We start from the raw sequence: 19,907 nt of genomic DNA on the forward strand, positions 1-19,907 counted from the left end.
AGAATCCTGGATTGAAGCCCAATTTTGGAGTTTACTGTAATAATCTAGCCAAGTCTCACCTTTTTGAGACTCAGTTCCCTCTCTTGTAAAATAGGAATAGTGCTTAATTTTACTTGGATAGTTATGAGGAAAACACTCTGAAAACTTTTTAGCATGCTAAATGTTTCTCCTCTGCTCAAAAGGTGAAATTCTGAGATGGGAATTATCCTTATGTTAATGTGAAGCAAGGTAGGAAGGACTGGGAAGCCGAAGGGAGAGAAAAACAATTCCCCCTTCCCAAAAGTTGTATTTATTTCACTTCAAAGTTTCCACTCTCATCATTTTCTTATACTTCTGTGCTCTACTTTCCACTTTGGAGACCTCACTTACACTTCACTATATATCTGCCACTAAAGTGATTGAGATTGTAGCACAGGCTCTATTTTTAAGATTTCTCCCATGTCTGCAGTTCAGGTAGCCATTCCTGGGGAAGAATAGTGATTGGTAGAAGTAACACAGGCATTGTGGGTAGGTCTACTTCAGGTGGGTATACCTTGGGGAAAGGGATTTGTAATAATCACACCTCTATGGGGAACTATATTGGACTAGAGTACTTCCCATGGGGTTGGGCATGAGTATTTTGGCTTCTTAAGTAGGAGTCAGAAGAACGTGGGAGATCAGCAGCTCTTGGTTGATCTTTACATACTCCTGTGATTGGCAAGGGGCTGAGCTTGATGCTCCTTCTGCTCACTTCTTATAGCCCAAGGATGGATTACTCTTCATTGTTTATTTATCAATGCTCTTTGACACAGCCACCAGTCTTGAGGACACTTGAAGATTAACCAGGAGCTATTGGGTCAGCATATTCTTTAATAAGGAGCTAAAGAATGAATCAAAGTTAAAGCATGGATGCCTAGCACCATGGTGATGGTAGTGGGAGATTTCCAGTCTATTACTTCCTACCTACCCTATCTTCATTCATTTAAACATTTTATTTAAATAACAGTGCTATAATCAACTATTTTTATTCTATATTTATAAATCATAAAAACATGTATATCCAACCTTTTAGCTATTCTGGGTCACATTACCCAACAAAAACTTGTCAAGGACCACATATAGAATTTAATTTTTGTTTATTACTACCCATATTACCAATGAGTATAATAATAAAATCTAATAATGCCACCTGAATTGGCTTTGAGGGCCTCATTGAAGTTGGACACACCTGCCATTAAATATCATAATTAGGGTTAAAGGAAATAAAAAGTTCCTAGGACTAAGTTTGTGCCCTATATCAAGCTGCTAAAATATTTACTTGTTTATCTTTTTCATATCTAAAATAAGACACTGCCTTTTTTCAACTAGGAAGCCTTTCCCCATCTCCCTTATATCTATTAATTTTGCTGATTATTTTCAATTTATCCTGTCCTTAGCTTGTTTGTATAGTTTGTGGTAGTTTAGTCATTTTCATGTGTCCTTTTTTGTGACCCCATTTGAGATTTTTTTTTTTGGCAAGGATACTAGAGTACTTTGCTATTTCTTCCTCCTGATCATCTACAGATGAGGAAACTGAGGCAGTAGTGGTATATCCTCTCACTATCAACTCACAAAGATGAGTGCTCCAGGCCCAGCACTATATTCATTGTGTCATTATGCTTGTCCAGAGTAAATCATGTTTTCCTTACTACACTCTGAGCTCTCTAAGAGCTGGGATTATCTTTTGCCTCTCTTTGTATCCTCAGTATTTAAATAAATGTTTTTTGATAAACTGGTTTATCTTTCTTTTTATAACTTTTGGCATCTTCTAATCCAGTCTGCCATTCAAGATTTTAGGGATCAATAAATTATCTTAAATTCTATCTATGCACACCAAGAATACTGACTCTGGTTAGTTAGCACAGTAGATAGAGTATCTTGCTTAAAGCTAGGGAGACCTGAGTGTAAATCTGACCTCAGACACTTTCTAGCTGTGTGACCCTGGGCAAGTCACTCAACTGTTTGCCTTGGTTTCTTCTACAAAAATGAGTTGTAGAAGGAATGGCAGACAACTTCAGTATCTCTGCCAAGAAAATCTCAAATAGGGCCACATAGAGTAGGCCACAATTGAACAACAAAAACACTGATTCTACCTGTCATTTGAAGGGTCAAGTATTCTCATTCAAGTGTATTTAGAATTTCTTTTTAAAAGAGGTGCATCACCATTATCTTATTAGAAAAATTTATCTCAACTAAACTTAGAGGTGATGGTTTCTTATTTTTAAATAAATATATATTCATTTATTATTATTTATTCTTTCTTATTGTAACTTAACTAAAATTAAACATATCAATATAAGCACTGAAATCACCTGGGATAAACCAAAATCACTATCCTTTTCCACCTGAACCCTCTTCTTTGGTCTAAATCTGAGATTCCATTGATATGGTGTGGTTTGTTATTTCATAGTAATGAATTCCAGGTGGGGAAACTCCAGTTACCAAAGCAGAGGGAGAGATCAGTCATTTGCCCAGGGTCACACAGTCAGTGTTTGACTGGATTTGAATCCAGATTTCTGTCTGGTCCACATGAAAGGTTCAAAAGAGAAAGAAACTAGTCAATGGAAAAAAAAATTAATCTGTTTTTCTGCCTCCTCTTATCTCTTGTAGCACTTATTCATGGCTAGTTTGCCTATGAACTGGGAATTATATATTCCCCTTTAAGGAGAAGACAGTGTTTTTCTTTCCCCTCAATAGGTATATAAGTTGTCAAGGGGTGGGAGGAAGGAATCTGAGAAAGGAAATTTTACTATCCATCCATTGGGACTTAAGATTTTACCTTGCATCTAAGCACAAGGTATTCTTCCCCAGCTGAATCTGGTCTCTACCTTTGCTCTTCCCTGTCCTCTACCTTTGCTCTTCCCTGTCCTCTTCTAACTCCACAAGTCTTAGATCTCACCTATTTAAATTCACACAAGAAAAGACAGTTAATAACTGAAGTCTGAACCAGAAAACACGGATTTAAATCGTGGTTTTACCCACTTAATAGGGCTGAACTTTGAGCAAGTCATTTGAGCACCTGAATCCCTAAAATTCTGAAGGTTAATTGACTTGTTCAGGATCGAGGAGTTGATATATCAGAGAAAGGACCTGAACTTTGGCAGCCTGACTGTGAAGCTGACTGTCTGATCCATCATCTTGCCTCTTATAATTAATTCATCATAATATAATAGAATTGGAAGAGTGACTGGATTTGGAATTTCCCCTGGCATGGGAACCCATCATAAGGAAACTCCTACCAATTCAGGTCAGCATCTTTTTTGCTCTCTTAGAGAGCTGTCTACATGCAAGAGGTCAAATTACCTGCCCTGGATCACAGTTGTGTAACTCAAACTCAGGTCTTTTGTTCTCTGTCCACTTATATACCACACTATTACAATATTATATAGCATAATATAGAGGAATAACAGGATGTAAAGACAATTTTATTGAAGACTTTAAATATAGAAATATAAAATACTGTTTGAAATCTACACTTTTCTATATAATCAACACAAATGCTAATTTCCCATGTAATGGTGAGAATGCTTTGCTGTTTTCATTTTTTTAAGAGATGAGAAAATCTATAGAACACTGGATAAAATTCCTCAGTTCATACAGTTATTCCCAATATTTATGGGCTTCTGCCTCCAAAGTTCACCTAAATCACTTATTAAGTGATTTCTACTTGTAACCTAGTCCTAGTTTCTAACTGGTCATTAGTACCAAACAGCCCCCACCCCAAAGTCAATGACACACAGTTTCTTCTCAATTGAACCTTGGTTACTTCCACTTTCTCTTCTCTGGGACATGGAAAGCTGAGCAGCATCAATCAAGCTCAAAATTCTAAACATAGACCAACAGTAGAAGTACAAAATAATGAAACCCAATATATTGTTTATACTTCTTTGCAGAGGAAAAAAAAAGTTCCATAGAATGTTGGGGGGGAGGGGGAAGGACTTTAAGAGATTTCCTATTGGAAGCTTCTCATTTTACAAAAGGAGAAACTGAGATTTAAATATTAAGTGACTTGCTCTAAGTCTCAGAGGATTACCCAAGCCTCCTGATCCCTCCCCACCTCAGATTGAGATTCTTTCCATCAATCACTAGCTTGTTTTAAAATTAACTTATACTCTTGTTCTTTTTTCCTCTCTTATTCTGTCTCTGCCTCTGTTTTTCTCTCTCTCTCTCCCTCTAATATCTAAATTAGCAAGATAAAAAAACAATATATAGATCCATGTTCCACAATCCATGAGGGGGGAGAGAGAGCTATCTTATCAGTCCAATTAAGCCATTGTCATACATTTGGCATCATCAGTAACCTAGCAAATAGACTTCCTTCTTTACTGGGATAAGGAACAGGTGGGGAGGGGCAAATTGCTTTGATGATTATAATCATAACTCTCTCTTGGTGCAAGTTTTCTGTCCTAAATTCAAATGACTCCCCTGTGTTATATGCTGCCATGTGAAGTCTATTTTATTTTATTTTTGTACACTCTATTGTGTTTAATAAAAAACTTCTTGAGAGCCAGAATTAGGAAGTGGCTGTTTATAGCTGTGTTTTATGGAAATCACAGTTAAGGATTAGAAACAGAAGTAAAATTGGTCACATCTGTATCAAGTAACACAAGCCAAAAAATGGAGTTACTCCTTTAGGATAACTTTTTTTCCTATTTTAATGCATGTTAATCTAAAATAAATTTCATTTACTTTTAATTTAATCTTTCTTTTTCATATCCTTAATTTGCACTTACCCACCAGCTACACCTAAAAGTAATGAACTGTGTTTTATTTCAAGTTGCGTTGGAATGAGTCTCAGTAAATTGATCTACATATTCTCTTAGTTTTATATGTATAATCTGGAGCTGAGTTATATAATATGCTGTTAGATCAGAGAGAGGTATTATGTCATAGTGTTAAAAAGGATCTTAAGAGTTCAAGTAATCAACCGTACCTAAAGCATGAATCTGCTCCAAATAATGATGAGCTTGTCTTTATTGGAAATTTAACTTTAACCCAGTAACTTTTTAAGATACACTAAGTACTGATAATTCTTTTCTTGACATGTTCTACAAAAAGCCGTGTCATAATGATTCCAAAAATGCAAAGTACTTATATGGGTCACATACTCAGGGTTTCCTGGGGAAGTCATTTAGTCATGCTTCTTCCTTTTAAAAAACAAATAAAGTTTTATGTTTCCTCATTGCTAAACGGTTACTTCTTTCTCCTCTTCCCTACCCTCTGCCAATGTTAGTTTCTTCCCATTGGTGATTAATAATCCCTGTTTTCACTAGTTAAATCAGTTTTTCCACCTAGACCAATGGGAATCTAATGAAGCAGAGTTAAACTGGCACAATACAAAAACATCATCTAGGTGACACCTCTGCTGATTGAGTTAATGGGTTAATGAGACCAAAGTTTTCGGCTTGATATCAGTAATAATCAACTCATTTTTAGCAGCTAAAAATATTTTCTATAGTCACTGATGTATTCATATCCCTTATCAATTATCTTTTAAATAACAGCACTTAGAATTCAATGAGTGTCTTGTCACTTCCTAGATAAGCTGGAGTCACCATAGCATTGATAATAGGTCACTGGTATCTTTACATAAAATATTTGATGTACATAACAAAAATTGTGTCTTTAGTTACCTACTAGGACTGCATCTTTGAGAGAGGCTTTTCTTCATCATCTCCACGAAATTCCTCTACTTTATGGTGTTGTGAAGGTGACAACAGAACCTCAAAAACTAGACTGACAGAGGGAAAACTGTGGCAGGTTTTGCCATACCTAGAAAGGTTTAATTCAAATAAAACTCTAGTGAAAAGAGAAAATCTGTTATCCAAAGGCTGGTCTAGATAAATTTGGAGGAATTCATCACTAGTTAGCAGTATATAGCTGATGAATTCTTTGACTATAGCAACTATCCTACCAACATGGCTCTCTAGCAAAAGACAGTATTTCTGATGAGACACTCCCTTTTGTGAAAAATCTAATTATATTTCATTTTCACATGGAGATTTTCATTGTTGTGAAACAAAAGTAGGTAATTTAGAATGGGTCAGTTGGGTTTTCACTTTGTGTGTGTGTGTGTGTGTGTGAGGGAGGGAGAGAAAGAGAGAGAAAGCAGGCACCTACACACGTTTGTTGGAAGGAGGCATCTGATAAAAGAAAAATTTGTGAAACAACTAAAGCCAATCACAACAAACCTTTCTATACCACACAGTGTGGTGGATTTGAAATAAGTTGTCAGAAATCATAGCTCAATTTAAGTTCATATTCTCTATGATACAAACCTTAATTCTGAGAATTGATTTACTTTCAAATGGAGCAGATCTTCCTGCATTGGTTGAGTAGGAGGTCCTAATAGATCGACTGTAGACCTGTACCTTCTCTAGTGACTCTGTAATAACTTTGTGTCTTACTAACATTTAAATCCCTAAGAGTGTATAAGCAGTGGCGTAGCAGGTCCTTTTAGTTCACCACGGGGAAATCCCAATGAGGAATAAAGATGGGAGTGAAGGATTGTTGGCAGTTCCTGGCCATGTGCCTGGAAAGCAAGTCTGACGCTCTACTGCTCACAGATTGTCCACAATCTGTCCAAACAGAAATGATTGGGCTGAGCACTGCAAGAAGTTTAGAGACCCTCATATAGAATAGGAATTCAGGGCTCTACTCCCCTTAAATAGCTATTCAGGAGTCACTTATTTAGGGTAATATACAGTAATCAGATGATCAAACCCTTCCATGCTACCCCTTTCTCCTTCCCTCCTCCCCGAAAAGCATAGGATTAGTGGAGATTAACAATGCATAAAATTTTGTATGTTTGAGCTTTTCTATTTCATATGTATTTGATCCTTATGGGAATCTGTGTCTATGGGGAAATATGGAGTATTTTTGCTTAAAGCTTATCTAGCAAATATAGTCATTGAAAGAAGTGATGTACAGCATGAGAAGGAGGAAGAATGAATTAGTGGAGACAACATTTGATATTTGTAGATGACTGTGTACTTGGCAGAGTGCTTCTGCAAACCTTGTTTCATTAAGAGGGAGAAATAAATGTGGGTGGTGACAAAGGACATTTTGCAGCTTGAATAGAATTTTATGGATAATTGAATATTTTCAAGACTGCAGTGTACATTGATGAAAAGTTCTTGGCCTACTTTTAAAGATGAGAAACCTATCTATCTTAGTGTCTTAGCTAGGATCTTTTTTTTAACTAAATGAATCATTAGAACTATGCCATTCAGCCTATTAGAAGAGCATTATTTTCTCAGTTCCCTATATTAACTTTTGTCACACATGCTAGATACCTTATAGTGAGTTATCTTAATTTTAGTAACCTGAAATATGAAATGTAATTCATATGTGCAATACCATTCAGCTATAACCCACAAACTTCTGTCAGTCCAATGACATCTTCTCTCTACTCAATTCAAAGCATAGAGATTAGATTATTTGGAAAGGTTCATATTTTTGGCATTCTTTAAGCCTATTCAAGAGATTACTTAAAGAAATGTCATTTGAGATACAATACATCTTTTGTAGACACGGAGTTGCAACCTAATTATTTATCAATGTCCAAATTATCTAATGCTAAATTAGGTTGAACAGATCACTATATTTATTGACCATATTGATTTATTGTCATTTCTGGGCTGGGCCTGAAGTTAGGAAATCTCATCTTCCTGAGTTCAAATTTGGCCTCAGTTACTAGATGTATGAAAGGTCAAGTCACTTAACTCTTTGCCTCAGTTTCCTTATCTATAAAATGAGCTAGAGAAGGAAATGACAAACCACTTCAGTATCTGCCACGAAAAACCGAAATGAGGTCACAAAGTATCAGCCATAGTTGAAACAACTGAGCAGCACTATTTCTAGTAAGTGAGAAGTTTTTTATTTCCTAATTGGTTAATGTGACTACTATCTGGCTCATATTTTTAATTGTATTTTCCTTCTTCCCAACTGGACCATTTGGGTTCTAGATAACCACTTTGGTTAATGTTCACTAACTACAACCCACGCAGTCCAGGTCCTCACCAACTAAAACAAAGCTAAAGACCAAGAATCATTGAACTTGTATCTAGGATGGTAATGATAAACTGATGTTTCAAAATGAATAGTAAATGTAAGGGAGTATTAAAGTATTTTGTGAACTACAGAGTGGTAGGGCTTATCAAACGATGAAAAGATATGGCACAAATTAAAGGAATAAGCTAGATGTTAGAGGTACCTTTGTGACAGACAGTTCCTTGGATTTAGACTCAAAGAGGTGCTCCAGTTTGGAAGTATCCACTTTAATGGGTTCCAGTTTCGACCACAGGAATTCTCTGCAGCGTTTGTTTTTACACTGCCACTCAAATGGCCGCACCTCATTCCAAAAGAGACGGATGGTTTTCTTCTTCTTTGTGAATGCTGGCTGACCCCTAGGAACCTGGGGCCACCCTAAACCCTGAGGAGTGCCAAACATTGGGGGAGGAGCCAATAAATTAGCAGGGGCTGGAGCTGGAGATGAGCAATCAAAAAGAGGGGGTGGGGGAGGTGGAGGCAAACACAAAAAGGAAGGTGGAGGTGGAGGAGGAGGAATAAGTGAGTCCCTAGGACCCCAATCCATATCCAAAACATCTATGTCATCATCATCTCCTAAGTCTGTAAAGTCCATCTCTTTGATTTTCAGTTCCCTAGGATTTGCCATGAGCTGATCCCAAATGTAGTCCGACTCCTTCTTTGGTTGTGCTTGTGTCTTTTCAGAGACTTGTTCACCCATTCCTGTCTCTGATGAGGCTGTGCCTTTCATTAGCTCACCACTGTTGAACTTCTCAGCAAAGGCTTTCACGCTGCCCTGATTATCCAAACTTTCAATCTCCATCTTTTTGACATTCTCCTCTTTAGCTTGTGCATTGGCCTGGAGAACAGAGATTCTACTGGCTACACCGGTGATGGACTCCTCAACTTCTTCTGTCTGCTTTCTCTCCTCCACCTTCTCCGGCTCTTTCTCTTCTTCATCCTTGGGTTTTTTATTATGGGCATACAACATATCCAGCATAAATCGCTTATTGTTGAGAATGTTGCTACACTGCTCATTTACACCAGCATCCTGAATGGTCTGTGACCATAGACCTGAAATTATACAAGCATAATTAATGAAAAAGTAGCAGAAGGGATCTAAATCAACAAGCACATATAGAAATGTACACAAATGAGGCTAACGACATTTTGGCAGGATACACATTTGGTCCATCAGCACCTACATATAAATCAAGATGGTTTTCTTTCAGAGGCATGATGCTTCTATATAGCTACTTCTAAATAACTGATTCTTTAATGGGCAAATGGAAGGAATTTCTGCTCTCTCCCAACAACGTCTTATAACCCAATCCCTCTGCCAGCCATGAAGATCATATTGTTTTGAGAATTTCTAAGACAGTGGTTCCTCATTGTTTTCTTTGAATGGTCATGGCTGGTGGATCCTTGCTTTGAATCTCCCAAAGACCTTTTTTAATGATTCTACATCTTTTATTTCTTTTCTTCGGTTCATTACACTCAGTCTCAAGGTTGGAGATTTCTTAAGTTAAGATCAGTGTCTGCTGTTGACTCTGAAGGGATAAGATCCTTGGGTATCCTCTGAATCAAGGGCTCCCTGAACACGTCTCTTAGTAGAATAAGGAAATAAAGGATGCCTCTAGACATTTCCAATTTGTCACTAGCATACAAAAGACTATAGCCAAAGGACCTTATCTTATTATTCTTTGATTCAAACTTATGAAGACCTTAATTCAAACTACCATACTCTAATCTACCCAAGAAGAATGAAGGTCTTCATTGTTAATAAAATTTCTAAAGTATACTTTTCTTATTCCATATTCTGAGAACCCTTGTTCACTTTCACAGATTAAATAAATTTAGGAAACAAATATTAAGAGATGATCTATTTGAAATAGCATGGGGAACTAAATCAAAATGAACCTTTCCATGACTTGAACTGTTTCATGGACCTGAACAGCTGTCTTAGTTTGTCTGCTTACTTTTCTACCACTATCATTAAAAAAGCCCAAAGAAGGAACCAATATGAATACGAGCAAAAGAAAAAAATTACAAAGAAAAAAAAGATGAATTTCTTTCAAGTCTTATAATCTTTTTCCTCTTTAAATTGCCATATAATCATTGGAAACATAGACCTGCTAATGGCAACTGGATTTTCTTCTAAGCTCCTCTATTGGATTTAAAATCAGATGGAAATATATCTGTAAGCACTGAAAGACAGGACTGGCAGGGTCTATTATTCCAATTCATCCCAGCTTGTTTGGAAAAACAGCAAGACTTTTCAAAGTTCATGTAATAATGGATTACAATAAAGCTGGAGGCATCCGATTATACCATAAAAGTATAGACAGAGCCACAGCTTATGAGGAATTAGTAGCATTTGTCGATCTCCTTTTCTTGCTAAGAAGGCATTCAACTGTGATTGATAGCTGAGATCCCACTTGGGAAAGTTGACCTTATTTGGAAGAATGTTGGATAATCTGACCCGCATGAGTTCATTGGTTTACTTTACTAATCCAACTAGTTGATGTATTTCAGGACTGCTAAACGGGGTAATGATGACTAACTATTAAAGCATAATAAACAAAACATGATGCAGGCAACATGGAGAAGGCTTGGCTCCAGAGGGCACGTGCCTGCAAACCTCTTCACAGAAACTGAACCAGCAGCAGAGAGTCTCTAGCTAACTTGATTCAATAAAATGCAGCTTAGAGTTAGTATAGTCTCAAACCTTGCACTCATTTTATTGCAGACTCCTGCAAATGTCATAAATATAACAATTATGGTTAAAATTCAATAAACATTTCTGAGATACAAAGGCATCACTGATTTCTTCTTTGTCACTCTGTCATGGCTGTCAAGAACATGGACAATAAGTTCTGATACCTTTTGACCAGGTAAATAATAGATGAAACTGGAAATCTTAGTCAGCCTGAGTGTTAATTGAGATCATCTATGTAGCCTTTCTCATTTATACAATTACAAGGTAATTCTGCAACTAAATAGCTACTGCCACAGGAGTCTGCTGAGCAATCCTCATAAGAGAGGCCATGAGGTCCCAGAGTTTTTATGAATTTGTATATCTTCTAGCTAAATAATTTTGTTTTTATTTTAACATTTTAAGGGTCTATGACTTCACCAACAGGGGCACTCCCTCATCAGTGCTGAAACCCTTCCTTAGGGCATTAGGAGATAGTGTTCATGACTCTGGGGTAACACATCAATTCCTGCTGGTCATTTCTCTGGGGATAAGAGCTCTCTGCTCCAGGAGACTGTTTCTTGGAGCTCAAGGATGCAGTTTGCTGTTCAGTTCACATTGAGAACAAAGTAGCCTAAATATTCAATTTGATCACATGGCATGTGACCCCAAATGGGTTTATTTTAAAAGAATAATAATAATAATAATAATAATAATCAAAAGATTATTATTATATACTTCAGGAACTTAACATTCTTTATATATAAGAGGCAGGGTAAAGAGTTCTGTTTATGAGTTAATAAGTGATACCATGCTCACCATTACAGGCAGTTTTTATAGGATTGGCAAATTGTTTCTAACCTTAAACTTAGAAATCAAAATGTGGCATATTCTTGTAAATCTCTGTGATAAAAACTTCAATATTTTTCAAGATCAAACCCATACTTTCAGTGTTCTGTTTTTCACTTTGTGCAGAAATTCTTCTCTCAGGAATGGGAATAGTTATATTACGTATGATCCCCAAAGGGAGTAATTCCGAAATTAAAACAATGCAGTCCAAATGAGGGAAATGGGCTCAATCAAATCTTAGGGAATTCAGCAAGTAATATACTGTAAAAAAACAGGAGGTTTGGCATTAGAAGATCTGGGTTTGGATCTACCTCTTCTACTTAAAATATATATGATCTCCAGTAAATCATTTGACCTCAGTCTCCTCATTTGTAAAATAATCTTCATGCTATCTCTTTCCCAAGTTTGTTAAGGGGAATCAAATGAGATTCCATATGTAAAATATGTTATAATACTAGAGCACCATATTGAGTCATAATTGAACATGGCTTTTTTCCATTGGAACAATGACCTTCCTCCCTTCCTTTTCTTCCCTTTTCTATATTCAAATCTGTGATCTCCTAGATGTAGGGATTCCTAGGGAAGAAGCTCTCTCCTATAGACATGCCTGAGGTAATGAATAGCTAAGGTTATATCATGTGCAACCTTACATTATGGGCTCAGCATTTTTTGCTTCTAAAGACTACCTTTGAAAAAAGTAGCAAAATTTTGAAGATTATAGTAAAATCAGCAAGTAAGTCAATTAGTTATAGTTATATTGCTTATTTCTGAAGGGAAACACTTGATTTTTTAATTATCAACATGGTAAACAGAATTTCTGAATTTGGTTCTGTTGTCTAGGTCTATTTCCTACCATACACTACAGGATAAAGACCTACAGCTCTCCTGGGGCTCCCCATCACAGCCTCCACATGGTATAGTGGCTAGGGTACTTGGGAGTCAAAAAGGCCTACATTCAACACTCAAATCTTGCCTCAGATAATTATCGATGTGACCCTATGCAAGGCACTTAACCTCTCTGTGCCTTTTTCCTCACTGGGGGTTGGACTTGATGACATCTATGATCCCTTTCAGTTTTAAATTTATGGTTTCTCAAGGGGACTCTGTATATTATTCCAGGGTCAGTCCTGTGGTTCCTCTCTCTCTCTCTCTCTCTCTCTCTCTCTCTCTCTCTCTCTCTCTCTCTCTCTCCCACACCCCCCATTTTCCTTAGAATTTGTTGGCATGATTGAATAAGGGATTTTACCAGCTTCATTATCACTGGTTAACTTGTTCTCTTTCTCTTCTCTCTCTAAAGTGCTGCTTGTGGAGGAAATGCTGGAGGCTGAGCAGTTGTCTTTTTCATTCACTTCTTCATTCTGCCTTTCCTTCTCACTGAGTATTGCACTTTCTTCTGGTCCTTGGGTCCCCTCACTTTTTGGTCCCCCTTCCCGACATAATTCTTCCTGGTGTAGCACATCCACCCTCGGCTCCACCTGGGTCTCGGCTCTGGATTCTTCTTCTGCTTCCACTCTTTCTGTCTCAATCTCTGCTTCAGGGTCAGGGTCACTTGCACTCACTGGTGGAGACAACAATGGAGAAAATATTCACTTAACAGTCATTTCTTGCGGGTGTCAAGTGAGAGTTGAAAACTTAGGAGAGTGGAGTTCTCCCCCCTGCTTTCCATTCTTTTTTCTCCCAAGGAAAGAAAAATATCCTCAGTGAATAAACAGCCTCACAAGGAAGATGCTGATGGATGCCGAATGAAATGGAGAGCTACCTGAACAAGTTCATCATCCTTTGCTTCAACTGTTCCCACTCTGGGTCCCTCTCCATATTTTCAAAACATATTTAGAAGCTTGGCTCTGGTGTTCTCAAGACCATTTATAAGGCTATCAAAAATGGAGCCCGGATGCTTATCTTCTAGTAAAATGGTCCACATCTGGCCTGGTTTTCTGGGCTATATAAAAATTAAATATGTTACATCATGCCTGTTTGCTCTAATGGAACTTATCATGTGGATCTGCTCAACTTTCTGGATCTCCTAATCAAGTCCAAAGAATTGAAAGAAAATTGGATTGAATCCCTGCCCATGCCAGAAATATGTGGTCAGGTGTTCAGCCAGGTGTACAGTCAGAAGAAGATAATGTCAAAGATTAGAAGGGACAGGGACAAACTATCCCCAAACCTTCTACATGCAGAGTCAGTATTTGAAGAATATGCTTTTTTCCACTGACGAAATCATAAGAACACATGCAGTTAATGGGAGTGAGATTCTCAGAAGGGTACATGCAAGTCACCAGCATGGTCTGAGTTGGAGGATGTATACATCTCCCCAAAAGAATACACATTTTTTTGAAATCATAATGTTTCCCTTTTTGTATCTTCAGTATCTGGTGTATAGCAAGCACTTCAAAAATGAGCTCTTGCTCAGTAAGCCCTGTCAGAACCTCTCCATCACTAATGACAGGTGGAATTTTGTTTTTAGTTTCTGATTGACTCAAGAGAAATTTTTTTTCCAATACTTACTTAGCAGATCTTCATATGCAACCCAAACTTTTCGTTGCTAGGAAGGTTAAATGAAGTGTTCACCTAGTATTTGAACAACTTCTAGATATGACTTGTTTCCCCAGTGGGGAAGTTCTCAGGGCTCTATTGAGGCATAGATGATAATGGGATATGGTATTATCCCATTCCTCTCTTCCTGGCTTTACTAGCTTTGGAAGGCTTAAATGGGGTTGTTGTTTTGATAAGATGTTCTGTATGTGTGAATTTGATTTTGGAGGCTTTAGCTGAGTAATGCAGAGTGTGGATTCAGCATGGAGTTAGATGGTCAGATTTGCATCATCATTATTAGGAAACTCATCTTGAGACTGAAGACCTGGGCTCAAGTCCCAGCTGTTACTCAATAGTGGTGTGTCCATCTGAAAGTCACTAAACCTCTCCATTTCTTCATCTGTAAAATGAGCATAATTGCATGTGAATTGCCTTCCTCAAAGAGTTCTTGAGAGACAACCACTTTGTAGACTTTAAAGTGGTACAAAAACATATCTATTTTATGACCCATGATAACTACTATTTTTTTCAAGGCAGTAGGGTTAAGTGACTTGCCCAAGGTCACACAGCTAAGTACTTATTAAATGTCTGAGGTTTGCATTTGAATTCAGGTCTTCCTGACTCCAGGGCTGGACCATGATAATTACAGACCAGATCTTTCAGAAAGGAGTGTGTTACAGTCCTAGGAGTAAGAGGCATCTCACTTGATCTTCTTCTATTCAAAGGCATACTGAAAGGGACAGGAGAGACCCAAATAGGAATCCAAATAATCTGAAACATGCTTCCAAGTTGTATCTGTAGTATGCAATTTTTGCCTCCAAAAGACAGAAATGAGTTATTAACAGATCATGAAACTGGTGAAGAGGAAGCAGAAGCATGCTTTTCATTTTAATAACCTTTGGTGCTCAAAAGATTATTATTCCATGCTGATTCTTTTAGAAATCTGAAAGGAGAACTTTGCAAAAGCCTATTAATTTTGTAAGTGGGGCCATGGCAGAGTGTAGAAAAATGGCTGTGTCAGACATTTGGTTGACAGAAAGCACATGTTTTTACACACATTTCCGTCTTAATAGCCACATCAAAACTGAAGTGTGTTTCCAACAGCCTGGCATATGGCATCCATTTCACTTTTAATTGGCTGGCATATGGTGGGAATCGGTGGTGGTACACTTGCCTCCTCCTCCCAGTCTGAGAGTGGCTTTCTGCATTTCTGGCTAAGCCTGGGTCAACATGTGATTTCTGCAGAGTGGGAAAGTAACAAGAAAGCAGAATCTGGGGTTTGGTGGTTTCAATGACCAGATTTCCCATTTCAACCTTGACCACATCAATTTACAGCAATGTTTAGTTATTTTTCAATAAAAGCAAAGAATTTAGCCATATAAAGATAAGTAAAGTCATGCCTTCTAGCAACCACATTGGCCAGTGGTTAGAACTGATTAGGATGACAAAAGAAATGTAAAGTGAATTAGTGGAAGTACAGCTCAAACACAAAACACACACAGGCACGCGCAATGCCTGGGCAGCTAAGAGTGCCTGGCCTGGAGTCCAGAAGATTCATTTTCCTGAATTCAAGCCTGACCTCTGGCCCTTACTAATTGTGTGACCCTGGGCAAATCACTTAACCCTGTTTGTCTCAATTTCCTCATCTATAAAATGAGCTGGAGAAGGAAATGACAAACCACTCTAGTATCTTTGCCAAGAAAATCTCAAATGGGGTCATTAAGAGTTGAACACAATTGAAAAACAATTGAACTACCCTGTCCCTACTCCCCATGGAAAAGAGATAAGGCTTATTCTATTTGGTCTTAGAAGCAGGAACTAAAACCTGGGTCACACATAAGCTTACACAATGCCCAGCTCATTTTGGTTTTGTTGGGCTCTTGTTTAGTTGTGTCCAATTCTTTGTGCCTTCTCCAGAGTTGCACAATTAATAAGTGTAATTAATAAGTCTGGATCTGAATTCAGGCCTTCCTGACTCCAGATCCTGTGCTATAGATCTACTGAGCCACCAGGTGGTCTGAATGGCATATAATTAGTATTTAATATTGATTTATTGGCTGACAAGAAGATTTTGTTTCAATATGTGGCACTTTCTAACATTTAAGCTCCTCAGAAACACAATGAGATGTGAGCTCCTGATCCCTTGGAGAATAAGTGTAGGCTGGATAAATCCTGGAGATAACATAGAGCAGATTCCTACTCTGGTAGGAGTGGAACTAGATGTGTGGTGTCAAGCTAAAGTAGAAATGGGCCTCTGGGCTTCATATTGACTATGTCTATGTACAAATATTTATATAACTAGACATATATTTATTAATTCATTCATTTATTTATTTATTAATATATTAACACTCTAAAATCTGATTTTAAAATTACATTTTAATTTGGTTCAGGCCATAATACAGACATCCCCTAAAGTCTTTTCCATCTCTGGGATTCTGAAAGATACCTTGATTAGCTGCTCAGGAGGATGACTTTGACAAGTATTTTCAGGTCTCATTTTTTTCTCTTTCATTGCATCTGTTTCCTGGCAACCTGCCTGCCATCGGGCAGGTGAATGGAAAAGTGACAGGAAGGGTCACCCAGGTAACCAGAAAACAGATGCAGAAACAGTCAGCATGGAGTAATGAAATGTGAGGCTAAAAGTGCCCCTCAACTCCTGAGGAGAAAGGCAGAAACTGAAGAAATTGCTGCTATGACCTCCAAGACGTTCACTATTTCTTTTCCTAAGGGAACCAACAAGAATACAGGGAAAATGTACAGTTGTCATTTCAAAAGGAAAGGGCTATTTATATACTGAAAAGAGATGAAACTAACTCTTTTTTATATGTGTTTTATATCCAGGGATAGATATTGATGGCAAAAGAGGCAAGCATTCCTCATTCCTCATTCCTCATTCCACATAGGATCATAAATCTGGAACTAGAAGGGACCTGAGAGGCCCTTTTGTGCAACTTCCTCATGTTACAGATGAGGAAGTTGAAGTGACTTAACTAAAACCATTCAGGTAAAATGTCAAAACCAGAAAAAATCTTAAGAAAGCTCCATTCCCTCAGTTACAGACTATCACTAAGGTTGATGACCCATAGCAGACCGGAACAAACTTTTTACTGATTTCAGAAGAGGTATACTGGGGTGTTTGGAAAGTCCTTACTTAGAAGTAAATGGAAGTAAATACATATTAACCTAAAACAAAGTAGGTCTTTTTTTTAAGGTTTTTGTAAGGCAAATGGGGTTAAGCGGCTTGCCTAAGGCCACACATCTAGATAATTATTAAGTGTCTGAGACTGGATGTGAACCCAGGTACTCCTGACTCCACTGCACCACCTAGCAGCCCCAAAGTAGAAGTCTTAATGCAATATAAAATAAAAGAAGTAAAATAGAAGTAAATTCATATTACCCTAACATAACAAACTGGTGGGTATGTTTTCTTGCATGTATGGTGACAAGATGGGACAAAGTACAGACCAAGAACCATTAAACTAACTGACCAGTCTTATTTTGCTAATTCATGTAAAAATAAATGACAGAAAGAACTTGGATTGTATTTCTAGACACTTTAGAGTTCTGGAAAGGAAAGTCAAAGATTTGGGAGTGTAAGTCTTATCATCATCTGTTATTCTAGTTGGTTTGTTACTTATGAAGAAAAAGTAATAAATAAGAAAGAGAATGGTTGGTTACATAGATTGTATCAAAGACAATGTTTTGGTTTCTGGGACATAGCCCAGGTCTCTGGAACAAAGGGTCCTTACAGGACATGGTGCTCTTTACAGAGACACAAATAATGTGTTTGGCAGGACACTAGCCAACCTGACCAAGGCAATTTCAAACTGAAATTCTACTGAGAAAGCAAAAGACCCAAACAAAACTGTCAGTGTGGATGGTGTAAAAGATAACATTTATGACACAGAAAGAGCAGAGTAGAGAAGAAGCTTGGTAATTCTCAGGAGGCAAATAATAGAGACTTAGATTGGAAATGACAGTAACAGACTTGGTTGGTTATATAAAAATGCATAAAACCAATAAAGGGATTTCAGGATGGACCTTTGTCTCAAATTGGCAATTAAAAGGTACCAATTAAACAAAACCACTGACATGACATATACACACACATAGGTGTGATAGTAATGGAGGTGGGGGGAAGCACATAGAAGGGATAAGGGTGAAGATGGAGAGAACATCTAGGTTAGATTGAAAGAAGAGCTAAAATCAAAAGTTGTTCTGAATATATATACACTCTATTGCTCTGCCATTTGGAAGCCACAGAATTTTAAAGATGAAAGGGACTTTCCAGATCACTTAGATCCATCAGAGATGTTAAAGGCAGACTATGGCTACATGCTGTCCTCTGAAAAATAAATAAAAAAGTGCACTAAAATATAAAAGTCATATTTTAAAATTAAGTCAATGGGCAGCTCATAGGGATTCTTATGTATAGATTAATTACTTCCATTTTTATTTGAGTTTGATACCATTGACCTAAATCTTCTCCTTCATTTTAAAGATTAGACAACTTGAGGTTTTGAGAGATAAAATAATTTGAAGAGTGTTATATAGTTATCTAGAATAGAACTGACTACACATATATACCAAAAATGAGGGACTTGTATAAAAAAGTATATTCACTACCCAAAAATGATACAAAGAATATTGCTATATAATGTTAAAGATCAATTGAAGACTGTTTCCTTATGGGTAAGTTTCCCTGACAATTAGTTAAATTAAACTTCTGGTTTTTTTAAAAAAATGATTTAATGAAAAGAACACTGCACTTAAGAGTCAGAAACGACTTGGGTTGAAATCCTACCCTCTGCACTTGTATGACCATGGGCAAGACATGTAAGGTTTCTTGATCTGTTAAAGGGGGGGGGTAATAACATTGATAGCAACTATTGGGGGTTACTGTGAACAAATGAGACAATGCCAAAGATACAAGAAATTTTTTGAAGTTTAAAAACTTATGTGAATATAAGCTATTATTATTGATAGGATTATTTCTTGTTACTATTGATTTCCCTAATGAAATATTTATCAAGGTCATAGGGCTTGATGCAATTAGTACAATGCCATATGCAATAGGAACATTTGGATCCCCTGACCCTTAAAAGATTTTTCCTTTATTTGGATTCTCCAAAGAGCATTTTCAGACACTCTGAAAAATCATATGTAAAAATGTCTTCCTATCTGACATCTTGCTTGATGTCCATACAGAGGAGATAGCAAGAAAAAAACTTTCATTTGTAAGTTCGTCTCTCACACTCTTGTTCAATTTGAATTTAGAAATAGGATATGTCAAATAAATAACAATGTCCAGCAGGTAGCCAAGTGTCTTATAACCAAGTCACAGCCTCTCTGTGCCTCAGTTTCCTCATTAGTAAAAATGAAGATAATAATAACTTACTTCATTGGATTGTTCTGAGGATCAAATGAGATAAAAATGTGCCAAGTGCTTTGCATACCTAGAGGTGCTATAGAAATGCTAACCATTATGATCCAGTTTTCTAGATTATCCAATGGTAATTTTATATGGTCAAACTTAATTGACACTACAACTTGTTAATAATAAATAGTATCCCATGAGATAAAATTGGCAGGGGCTACAAGTATATATCTCAACAAGAAGCAAATGTTATTGGCTATTATATGATCTGGTCTTCATTGTTTATTTTAACTCCAGAGATGGACAATTTAGCTGTGCCAAATGTTTTCATTTCCTCCATAAAATTATTTTGACTCAGTGTTAATGAACTTAAGTCTTACCAGATACACAATTAGATTGGCT

General features: G+C 37.1%; 1 protein-coding gene across 9 annotated transcripts in view; it reads right to left on the minus strand.

The window, feature by feature from the left end:
• FHOD3 (formin homology 2 domain containing 3) overlaps window positions 1–19,907 on the minus strand; it is a 740,814-nt gene that overhangs the window by 75,201 nt on the left and 645,706 nt on the right. For 8 of the 9 annotated variants that reach the window (XM_074203820.1, XM_074203819.1, XM_074203818.1 and 5 more), the window contains 2 exons: window positions 12,837–13,148; window positions 8,234–9,120 (listed from right to left, as the gene is read on the minus strand). In XM_074203820.1, the coding sequence (XP_074059921.1) occupies window positions 8,234–9,120; window positions 12,837–13,148 (1,199 nt within the window). The remainder of the gene's footprint in view (window positions 1–8,233; window positions 9,121–12,836; window positions 13,149–19,907) is intronic. The other variant, XM_074203815.1, reaches the window with a different exon arrangement.

Source organism: Macrotis lagotis, chromosome X (genome assembly GCF_037893015.1).
Source record: "Macrotis lagotis isolate mMagLag1 chromosome X, bilby.v1.9.chrom.fasta, whole genome shotgun sequence".
In the NCBI taxonomy this organism is placed as follows: domain Eukaryota; kingdom Metazoa; phylum Chordata; class Mammalia; order Peramelemorphia; family Peramelidae; genus Macrotis; species Macrotis lagotis.